The 12,427-nt window shown below is 32.8% G+C and overlaps 1 protein-coding gene across 1 annotated transcript in view; it reads left to right on the top strand.

Annotated features, from left to right (window-relative positions):
• Positions 1-12,178, top strand: part of LOC143073799 (uncharacterized) — a 33,500-nt gene extending 21,322 nt beyond the window's left edge. The window contains exons 3-9 of the mRNA XM_076249555.1: positions 2,952-3,148; positions 3,762-3,903; positions 6,555-6,781; positions 7,324-7,416; positions 8,072-8,243; positions 9,955-10,166; positions 12,164-12,178. Of these exons, the coding sequence (XP_076105670.1) occupies positions 2,952-3,148; positions 3,762-3,903; positions 6,555-6,781; positions 7,324-7,416; positions 8,072-8,243; positions 9,955-10,166; positions 12,164-12,178 (1,058 nt within the window). The remainder of the gene's footprint in view (positions 1-2,951; positions 3,149-3,761; positions 3,904-6,554; positions 6,782-7,323; positions 7,417-8,071; positions 8,244-9,954; positions 10,167-12,163) is intronic.
• The last annotated feature ends 249 nt before the right edge of the window (positions 12,179-12,427 follow it).

Genomic DNA, 12,427 nt, shown 5'->3' with positions numbered 1-12,427 from the left:
ATTGAAATATGTCGCGAAAGCGAGACATTTCGATCCTAAACCTCGTCGGCAGTGCCAATATTACAACTATGTATGTACATATATGTTCAGTATGTGGTTAAAGTTTTAAGAAATCAATAACTTTGTCAAACCTTCGTAAAATTTTACGCTAGCTGGATAAAAACTGTTCATGGTCATAATGACGAAATCTATATTTCATGGATAAAGGGTTTTTTTTTTTTTTTTGCATTTACAGTTTTTAATCTAAGTTTAATTTTTTAAACGTTTGTTTCGAGCGACATCGATGTGTGTTTTGTAGACGAAACACGCGTCTAGGCAAGGGCGAAATTCAATCCTTGTATCTATGATGATTTAATTTACATGATAAATTTATAAACCTCCATATGTTGTCATGAAACTTGTGCAGAAATAAATATTCCAGACCAAGAAAAAATTTCTAAAGAAAATATTTTATTCGTTTAAATCCAGTAATGGACTGATAAATGAATATACTTTTCGCGGGGAGAAATTCCAGGCGAGACCCAGGGTTCCATCAAAATGCAGGTTCATTTGATGAAAGATTTTGGACACTTTTTAAACACTTAAGTGTCTACTTCAGTCGATTAAATTAGTTTATGTGAAAGATTTGAACTGATTTAGCCATTAAAGACGCTTAAACTCAAGCTTAAATATATAAAAATCTATCAAATATTATAAAGAATGAACACAAATGCGGTCACTTCCATTTCAGACGGAAACCGTCTACAAAATAAACAAACTGTTAAGATTTCGAAAATTTCGGTTATTTAGCGCCATGACTTAATTATGCTAATATCCGATACATGTGCATTGTATTGTCAAAAACAGCCAATATTTATGTAACAGAATAAAATTGAGAATGGAAATGGGGAATGTGCCAAAGAGACAACAACCCGACCATAGAGCAGACAACAGCAGAAGGTCACCAACAGGTCTTCAATGCAACGAGAAATTCTCGCACCCGGAGGCGTCCTTCAGCTGGACCCTAAACAAATATATACTGGTTCAGTGATAATGAACACCATACTAAACTCCAAATTGTACACAAGAAACTAAAAGTTAAAATAATACAAGACTAACAAAGGCCAGAGGCTCCTGACTTGGGACAGGCGCAAAAATGCGGCGGGGTTAAACATGTTTGTAAGATCTCAACCCTCCCCCTATACCTCTAGCAAATGCAGAAAAGTAAACGCATAACAAAACGCACATTAAAATTCAGTTCAAGAGAAGTATGAGAGAGAAGTATTCCACTTTCCATTAAACAGCTAAAAAAATTATATTTTAATTAACTATTTTGTAAAACTGCTATATTTTGGGACCAAAAAGGGGTCTAACTGGGCCTTCTCCTTTTAGTATTGCACCTGAACAACTGAGAAAATTAATTATCTCATGTTCATTTACGATATTTGCACATAAAAATGTGCTTTGTGGATTGAGTGCTTTACCCCACGGTTCCCTTTAATCATATTGTAAAGTAACTGGTTTGGACGTTTACTCCAAGTTAAGCCAATGAGAGTTATTAGATTCTAAATAAACACAATGAATAGATTAAACATAAAAAATAAACCATTTTGAATCTAAAGAATGTTGTTATTGATCAGTTTTCAATGAGAGAATGCTATGTCATTCTCGATAACTCTCAAACTTCAGGAGGGTTCGCCTCCGCTAATCCACTACCAGCAGGTTCTTTGGCCTGGACCCGCTTGGGCCTTCAGGCCCTGCACCGAGGTTCGGGCGTACACGTAAAAATGACCTAGCTACGCCACTGTTCTGTGTTCCGGGTTTGTCTTTTGTTCATTTATTGTCCTACGTCATGACTGTAGTCTGAGCGTTGGTTTTCATCTGTAAACGTGGTTTTGCAATGTTGCATGTCCACCGATGTCCAGAATTGTGCGAGACATATTTTAAGAACATGCGATGTTACTCAGTGGAAACAAAAAAAAAAATTGTCTTTTCTGCATGGATAATTGAAATTGATATCAAAGAATACAAAACAGTTTGTTTTATTGTAAATAAAACTAGATAGCTGACATGGTTTGAATTAGAATAAGGTCACATATTTCCCGGTATCAAATAATTTGAAGAAATGCCATATATGACCTTTTACATTGAAAGGTTAAACTTGCATTAAGTCGTGTTGAGACCCTTTAGCAGATAATAAAGAAGTATGGGGACAAACTCGCACACAAAGTCAATGCATAGAAAAAATACAAGTCATCAATGGTCAAAGTTTGTGTTCCTGCTCTTCATCTTGATAGTTGCTGGACGGTCTTCAACAATACTTTTCAAGAATCATTAATACCGTGAAAGATCGTAAAACAAGGTGCAGATGGTCCCTAGTGTGGACTTAAGCAGTACTAGTACTTAAAGTATAATACTGCAATGTCACTATATTTAAATCTAGTCATAAAAAAAATCACCAAAGTCTAATCACAATACAAGACAAGAACAGACAAACAGATACGGACTTAATAATTATGAGAATTACGATTTTTGCTTTATCCTACATATCGGTCTTTTTAAAGTTGTCTCCAATACCTAAAAGTCTTAAATTACAATGAATCTTTGTTTTTGCTTTGGGACCTGATTGTCGAAAAAAATATCTAAAAATTAATTAAGCCGTTTCAATGCAAGAAAGAGTCTGGGAAACGCTCAGAATGCACGATTTTGCGTTATTTTTCTCAGAGCCTCTGGGGGCCTTAAGCAGCCCCCAGACCCCTCGCCCAAAAATTTTCGAATATATTTTGCCTCGCTATTAAAAGAGGCTAGTTACGGCCCTGACAGCAAATTCATGCATCCTGTTTTTGTTTTACTAGTATTCATTAATTTTACGTTATGGCTGATAAAAATTAAAAAAAAATATTTGTTTAGCCTTACAACCGTAGAACATTTACTTTTAGTGTTTTTTGACATTTTTTTTTCATAACATTTAGGTGCTACTTTTGCTGCATGGTGTCCGGCGACGCAAACAATAGGAGAATGGATTGAGGTGTCTTTCGAAGAACCAACAATACTGTCGTCTATTAAGATACAAAAACCTCTTGGTTCAAATACAAAATGGCCAACAGAGTTAGATATACTAATAGAAGAAGCTCAGAGTTCCCCTGGTAATCTTACAGATTCAGGAGAGGTGGGTAGCTATCAAGTTGATTCGATTTTAAAATTAGAAGATTATGCAATTAAGGAAGGGGCATGTTCTAGAGTGTTGCTTGATACCTGTATGCCAATGATTAGTCAGATTAAAAAATCTTGATTTTCTTTATAACATTAATCAGTATGCAGTTGCAAATGTTTTATTCAAACTGTCTTACACAAGTTATTCAATGCTTTTTTTGCTTACACATGACGTGTGTAAAATACTTACACATTTATTATACCATACTCTCATAGGCGGATCCGGGGGGGGGGGGGGGGCTGGGCCCCCCTTTCGTGGGAAAAATTTGGTTGATTATATAGGGAATCATTGAAGCATGACTGGAGCGGCTCCCCCCTTAGGTCAGTCAGCGCCCCCCCCCCCCCCCCTTAGGAAAAGTTCTGGATCCGCCACTGACTCTCTCAGAAGTCTTTCCATATTTTTTGGCATAATCCACATATATATAGCAATAAGTCTAATTCTTTATGGACTGTGTCTACAACCGTTCTTTAATCTACGATGATTCTGAACAATTATATCATGTCTCTAATGCCAACAAATCTCACCTCATTCTATGTCTTGCCTAATCAAAACATATTTTTTTTTACAGACAATAAAACTTGTTCCCTCAAACGGGGATGAAACTCTCACATTGCAAAATCCCGTTGCAGTACGGCGTGTTCGGTTAGTCATAGCGAACTTTACCGAGGAACCATGTTTTAGATTCGAAATTAATGGATGTCCAGTAAAAGGTATGTGGGGTTTCAATTTTATATATATTTTTTTTATTAAGAACACTTGTTTATGGGTGTATAGACGTATGTTCTTGTTAATCGATTTGTTTGAAGTAGTCTAGTGTGTAGTTAGCAATGTTGTACCTGACTCTATTTTGAACTTCAGTATCCGGTCTTTGGTAGAAAGTCACAGGACATGTCTGTGTTCCAGGGCCGTAACTACATTGAGGCAAATGAGGCAAATGCCTCATGTTAGAAATTAAAAAAAAAACAAACTTGATTGTCTTAATATCAAATTGTTTTCAAGGAAAGTTTCTAGCAAGAAGCAAGTTCTCTTCACTCTCTGGTGTCGCCCCTGCATGTTTCTATTTAGTTTTCAGAGTTGGTGTTTTGTTTGTACTTTTATTTTAAGAATATACGATGCTACAAGACACAGAAAAAAATGGTCGTTTCTGCATGAAGAATTGAATTTGATATCAAAGAATACAAAACTGGCTTTTTTTGGGGGGTAGATAAAACTAGAAAGCTGACATGGTTTAAATAAAAGTAAGGTCACCAATTTCCCGGATTCAAATAATTTGCAAAAAAAATAATAATGTATTGCCATATGACCTTTTCCAATGAAGGGATTAACTTGCATTAATTCATGTTCAGACCCTCTAACAGAAAATAAAGGAATATGGAGTAAATGTGCACGAAACATAATCGCACAGAGTCAATGCATAGAAAAAATTCTAAAAGACAATGGTCAAGTTGCTGGAGGGTCTTCAACAATAAAAGAATCAATAATACCGTAAAACAGGGTCAAGATGGTCCCTAGTGTAGACTGAAGCCGTACTAGTACTTAAAGTACAATCTGTCACTATATTTAAATCTAGTCATAAAAAAATAACCACAGTCTAAGCACAATACAATTAAGACAAAAACAGACAGACAGATCCTGTATTACTGATGATTATGAGAATTGCGATTTTTGCTTTATCCTACAGATCGGTCTTTTAATATTTTCCATAAAACCTAAAAGTCTTAAATCACAATGAATCTATGTTCTTGCTTTGAGACCAGATAATGGTTGGATAATAGCAACAATTAATTGCGTTTTAATGTCATAAAGAGTCCGGGAAACTTTAAGAATGCACGATTTTTCGTAATTTTTCTCAGAGCTTCTGGGGACCTTGAGCGGCCCCCAAACCCCTCGTCAAAATTTTTTATATATATTTTGCCTCACTATTAGAAGAGGCTAGTTACGGCCCTGTGTTCAAACATATAAAAGGTAAAATCGGAAAAATATGTTAGTAGGTCGAAAATACAATACACGAGGATACTTGTTAGTAAAGAACGTCCCTGATCGAAGTATGATCAAGCACCAGTCAGGCAGTTGGCATGGTTAACTCGAATTTGATTATACGGAATTTATAAACTTCCTGTCCGATTTGACTCATAAATTATTTTTTTGGCGGGGTTAATTTCAAGAACAAATCTCGCAACACACGAAAAAAGCTTTGTTTACACCACGAAAATTACTATGAGTGCAGACAATCCTGTGCAGAAAGAGGCGTTTCAGGTCTAGCCTCCACTAGATATAGAAAATTTTTAGATGTAATTTGCGTTTCAGAAAAAGAAAATTGTGACGAAAAAGTTTAAGTATGGGGACTTAAACTAAAGTGTGTACTCTTGGTAAAGAGGCGTTTCAGGTCTAGCCTACACTAGATATAGAAAATTTTTAGATGTAATTTGCGTTTCAGAAAGATAAAATTGTGACGAAAAAGTTTAAGTATGGGGATTTTTAAAGTGTGTACTCTTCATCATTGCTCTTGTGGTTGTGACTTGTGTTGTGTTGTTGGGTGTCTTAGTTTCCCTCGTACACGGAACGACAAATACCAAGTATACTCTTTAACAGGGTTACCCTTTTAATCTACTGGTAGTGTGATTAAGGGAATCCTGGTCACATAAATAAATAAATGGATACTGTGTGTCTGAACGAAGTCTTGTAAGTGAACATAAATACGAAGTCGAATAAAAGTTCAATACTGTATTACTCAAATCACACGACTATAACAAAGTTACAAGTATAACACAATGTACATCTAACTACAGGCTCAACAATACAGCTCTCCTCTACTAAATTAACTCAACTGTCCTCTCCTCACTATAAATTCTCTCTCTTTTATATGATCCCTACAAGCCCCTACAGAGCATATAAAAGAGAGAGAATTTATAGTGAGGAGAGGACAGTTATATATATATACACAAATATAGACTACTAGGGCAACCAGGCTCCATGTAGTCCGTGCTCCGGAAGTCTGTTTGCTACGGTCATCTGGGTGCTCCGGTGATCCGGGCTCCTAATGTTCCGGGCTCCTTACATAAATTTACTAGGGCACCATATGCAAATATTAGGGCTCACTAGTCAAACAAAGAAATCTAAATATAACTCCTAATTAATATAATCTCTCATGATCTCTAAGTTCTGTGTTAAATGGCTATGTGTGAAAATACAGATGTATGTAAACCTAATACAATCAGATACTGATAACACACTTGACCTAACATATAAAAATGTTACAAAATCTTTCATTTTGAATTTTATATGCATGTTTTCATCAATGGTAAAAAAACAAAAGTAGTATTTTTTTGGATTAACATCAATGTTTATAAATATTTTGTAGATCCTGATCCACCAGAAGTTCCTGATTTACCAGATTTAGAGTTTACATATAATAGTCCAGATGACTTGCAGCTTAAATGCTCATTTGGTACTACATTTAGTTACGGTGTTCAGTATGATGTCACGTGGGAGGATAATGGAAAGATCCTATCACAGAAACTTTTACCCAATACCGAAGTGTCAGATATATTACACTTTACCTCAACTGTACTGGACTTAATATCAAAGGTAAATTTATACTTGTTAGCACTAGTACTATAAACCATACTTTTATGTAGATACTGTTTGAATTTTTAAATGAGAGCCATTTTTTAGTTTTTTGGTTTCACACATACATTGTACATGTATGTACATTTGTTGATTCTTAAATCCAAATATACTGCACAGCTGGCCAATTCGATCCACATTTTCAAAGAACACATGATGATAATTTACAACCTGAATTCAAATTAACTTTTATTCATCCAGACAATGAAAGCTAAATACTAAATGTTTTGATCATGGATACAAATGAGTACAAGAAACTGATATTTTATTAAAATTACCCCATGAAAGTCTATTTATAGCACACAATTTAATTTCTTTAATGAAGAGGCCAGGGTATATTAAGATCTGTATTAAAACAGAATCGAAATTTGGGTTGAATTACCTAAATTAAACTGATATATTGAATCCAAGTTAAATAATTTTCACTTGTTACTGATCAACTGTATTTGTATTTTCAAATCATGAATATATTAAGTTAATTATACCATTATTTATATTTCCAGATAAAATGTACAGTAAAGGCATGCAATAAAAATGATTGTCCTACACTGTTTGGTACAAAGAAAGCCAGTAATATCTTCAGACCAGAAATTCAGGTGAGTGTGGTTGAGCTGATTAAGGATAAACATGTATTAGTATACCGGTAATCATAGAGGGTTGCTTTTGTATTCTAGCATAGAAGGTTCAGGCATTGGTACCTTACTTTAAGATCACATGTTTACAACAAGATAAAAGAAAAATGAATTGGTCTTATTTGACTGATTTTAGAACTATTGTGTCTAAATATATGTAATAGTTGATTAAAGGATTATGGCAACTAATCAACACTATGTACTGCATTGTCAATTTCTGACTACTAGAATAGTCTTTATTGTAACCAATACTGTCAATAAAGTTTAAATAGTTTCTCTTCATGTCATAACAAGGATCATGCTACCAGTGAAACCAATTTACATTTATCAAAGTATTTCATGGCCTATTTGATGAAGTATAAAGAGAAAAAGATTTCCCAGCTGACACATTGATTATGAAATTGAATGAATTGATAGAACTGGACAGGTACTTGAACACAATTAATTCATATCTTTTATGTCATCTTGGAATCTTCTGCTGGTTTTTGATAGCATGAGATTTTAAAAGATGATGAAATATCTGCTTTCTGATATTCAATACACAGCTTCTTTATAATATATATCTTTGTTCATGTGTAATTCTAATTAACATTATTAAGTTTATTTTTATATTTTTCAGATTAAGAATGGTACATCCCTGACTGTTAGAGAGGGTGGAGAGGAGAGTTTTGTTGTGATAACATCTAACGTCCCCCCTGTTGTATACTGTCGAGCCCAGAGTCTAGATGATGACTGCACTGTGTTTGTACAGCTACGTTCTAATGAACAAAATCCTGTCCTATGCAAAAATGGTATGTTAACTTGTAAATGTATTTTTTATCATATTTTGAAAATTAATTGAAACATTTGAAACAGTCAGTTTCAGATTGAGTTTATTCGCAAATATTTCTTTGTATTAAGATAAACCTTTGGCTTTGAATTATAAAACTTTAAAGTGTAAATTTAAAGCAGGGTGAAAGACACTAAGACATAAAGATTATTATTTTATGTTTTACATGCAGAATTTAATGTTGAATATTTGGTCATTAAAAAGTAAAATAACAAAAATACCAAACTCAGAGTAAAAAGCATAACATTTACTTTTTACAGGTTAAACAATAAAAAAAATACAATAACTACATAAGAATGAACTTTTTTACTTATTATTTTTAAGTCTTGTATTCACTTCAAACTAGCATTTAATATGCCTACCAATACTGCAAGTTGTTTTGAATAAAGCTATGAAGAGAATATTGAGTGATTTTTAAATTTATATAATTATTTTGGGGATGCTATTTTTCTTGTACATGTATCTATCGTAAAACATGTATGATATTTTGAACTTTCATCTAACTACCGCTTGTGATCATAAAAATTGTATCACCTTTAATTGTAATCCCTTCAAATCTGACAATAGAGGCAATTTATAGTGATTAAATAGGTGTTAATTGCCCTTTGGGTGATCACTATTTGGATACGAATACCCCAAGCCAACACTTGTGACATGACTTAAACCACGTGGTCAAATCGCAAATTTCAACATGCAGAAAAATTAATCAGAAAATCATAAAACAATTCCAAATTTACGTTTGCATAATGAAAATTTAAAGATACAAATGAATTATCCCTTTAGAAAAGAGGTCTTGTCGTATATTTTTACTACTTTCAAAAAATTATTTTCTTTTTGTTCCGGGATAATAATTTACTTGTCAATCAAGAGCGTATAAAACATTTTGATTTTGAGCTAAATAAGTTTGATACTTCTTTAGAAAGTGATCATAATTGGCCAAAAATAAAACGTTTCATCCTTTTAATGCATTGAAAGCGTGACATATGCATTCCCTATCTCTTGCCAAACATTGTTTATTTTCATAAATTTTCCTTCCATGGCCGACATTGACATATTTGTGTAAACTACGGATCGGAACCGGGCCAGATTCATCAAAAATCCGCATTTTACGATACTAACTACAGATGCACAAATTAAATTGCACAGTAGAGTAAGACAGAAAAAAAACGATCTCAAAAAAGAATTGCTATCTCTTTTTACTAAATGTATTCTTTTTGAAAATGCAGTGTTAATATACTTATTAAAGAAGCTTAACTATTGTTAGAAATATATATCATTTTGATATAAAGAAACAACTGGAACTAATTCATTGAGTACCATGAAACAATGAATTTCATATACATGACAAAGAAAAAATGGAATTTTATTGTTATATGATACTTTCTCTTCCCATTTTATATAAAATTCATTCATACATTCTCGAGTTGGGTATGTACTAGGGTAACTATAAATGAATATAGAAAACATAAATTGAGACAACTGTTATCATGAGTATAGTTTAATTGTATTCACAGTTATAAATTGAACAATATAAACATATAACATAAAGGAAATAGAGCATTGCCGCGATGCGGCAAATGACATTGGAAAAATTACAGTTTATTTTTTTACGCCAATTGTGATGCTATCCAAAATTTCTGGGGAGAACACTGTAACTATCTGAACTTTTTCAGGACATGACATAACCCAGGTTGTATTTCCCGAGGAGGGAGGTGAAACAAAGTCCTGTACAGTGACAGTGACATCAGATAACTGGGACAAAGATATCCACGTCCCTGTCAAAGCAGCCATGGACGGAATTATTGATGGCATGAAGACAGTTACTGTTACCTTGACAACTAAAGTAGAAAATGTTGCTATGATTACAAATGTGAAATCTGTTCAGGTATCTAGCACTTTTTTCAATACAGTCAGCAATTTAACTTTTTTGGTTTTTAAGGTATTGCCCCCATGAGAGGTAACCTTACTCTTGAAATCCTTCTTTTATTATTTTATAAAGTGTCTAAACATAAAAATGTCATTTAAACACAAGTTTACTCATTCAAAATCAAAAATCATTGTATATCAGATAAAAACTTGTATTGTATCACGTTTGAGCGATATATGTTATATATAATCTTGCCACTCTTGTGCATGCTTAAAACCCCCTGATGAAATTTTTTAGAGTTGCAGTATGAATTAGGTATGTTGTTTTCTACACGATTATTTGTATTGCTTGTTTATATTATCTCAGTAAAGTGTTTGGGCACAGATAGATGGATAAAACACTTAATTATTTTAATTCATTTATCCACTCCAATGTGTAAAGAACACATATGAACATATTGAAAGATTGCAGTTAATTACTTTTTCAGCTGTTTAAATTGTTGATTTTGCTGACTTTAATGGTTGCAGTTATTTTTTTTGAATGTACATCATATACATTATACATTTATTTAAAACAAAACATCTTTCAACTAAACATATTTAAGAACAATAAAATGAAAAGCATATATCTGTTAACTGCAAACATCAGCAGTCAGGATTCTACTTCGTCAAAATTATCTCCCCATTACGCCAGTTTATTTTCACAATCGTAAAAATGGAAGCCATTGTAAGGATGACGCGCTGCCAATTTTGCTCTCGGAAATCGATAAATTTATCCACATTGCACCATTACGATCCTTATATGTCAGTTGTATTTTAAAAGACAAATGTATCAACTAGCCAATGAGCATCAGTTAATAATCTTGTCTGCATTGATTTAACTTAAAACTATTGTCTGATCGGTTGCCAGGTGGAATTTTCGAAAATTCATAAACATTTAAAAAAATTCTAATTAAATATTTCCTGGAAGGGCAGACTAGATTTTTTTAGTGGTTGAAGACTATAAATCCTAGTTATCACACACAAAAAATTACATTTTTTTGAAGATATGTATTTTCATCATCCAACTTGAAAGACTGTCGTCAAGTACTTTCAGTATAAACATAGCTATTCGAACACACCTACTCTGTTTTTGTGATTCATTAGATAGGTATTTCACTTGACTCATATATTTCATCTTTTAGTACTGTGATTTTTTATGTTATAAAGTCAACCTGTAGCTTTGATATATAAAAATGATAGAATCTGAAGCGAGACGATGTATGAAATATTCTTGTTTTGTACGATATCAAGACAAAATATTCAACTCAAACACACCCTAATATAGAAAGGTGCACTTGATTTTCTCTTTTTGATACAATTGTTACCCATTTTTTGGAATTTTTTCTTGAGTCACATAATGGAAGGGCAGACACGAAAATTACTGAACTAATAGATTGATATGTTTTCCGTTCATGGTAATTTTTTTTTTTAAATCGGAGGTTATGCATTTTCTACATCCAACTTGAAAGATACCCATTGCGTCGACTTGATATCTAATTGTTCTGCTTAACTATGTACTAGATAATTGAAAACTTATGCAAATGGTGTTTTTAAAATAAAACACTTCGTAATTGAGAAGAAAATTGTGATTTTGTTTGTATCTATTAACTTTTAAAATTTTTGTCACTATAGTAAACATTACAGCAAGCATTTATCGCCTTCCCTAACAAAGAGCTTTGATTCTTTTGTTCTATTTCAACCGGGTTTCCGACTGTCTCGTACTTTTATATGTTTTAATAAGTTGCATCAAAGTACTCATAAGACTTTATCTAAGATTTATTTAAATTTTATTATGTCTAGGGTTTATATCAATATCAAATAATTTATACATAAATTAGAACTAATTTAAAGGAATGTTTACATGTTTATTACCTGTAACAAGGTATATTTACTACTATCATGACTATTATACATGTAAAACATTTTTTTTGTTGAAACCAACTATTGACTTTCAATAAAGTATATGCTTTTCAGAGCACTAAATTATGATTTTTTTGGTGTACTTATGTATATATTTACCAAATATTTCAATTTAAAAAAAAAAAAGAAGTCACTACATTATTGCAAGAAAATAATGTACAGGATGCTTCTGATGAAGATTACAAAATTACTGTAACCAGCTAAATGATGATACACTCAAATGATAGCTGTCCTGTGGTCAGGGAGAGTGTCAACTTCAGCAATGATTTCTCAGTATATTTTATAAAGAATGAGGGGCTAGGTGGGATTTATATAAAA

This window comes from Mytilus galloprovincialis, chromosome 4 (genome assembly GCF_965363235.1).
Source record: "Mytilus galloprovincialis chromosome 4, xbMytGall1.hap1.1, whole genome shotgun sequence".
In the NCBI taxonomy this organism is placed as follows: Eukaryota; Metazoa; Mollusca; class Bivalvia; order Mytilida; family Mytilidae; genus Mytilus; species Mytilus galloprovincialis.
The sequence above is the reverse complement of the archived record's forward strand: the minus strand, read 5'-3'. Positions and strand labels throughout refer to the sequence as shown.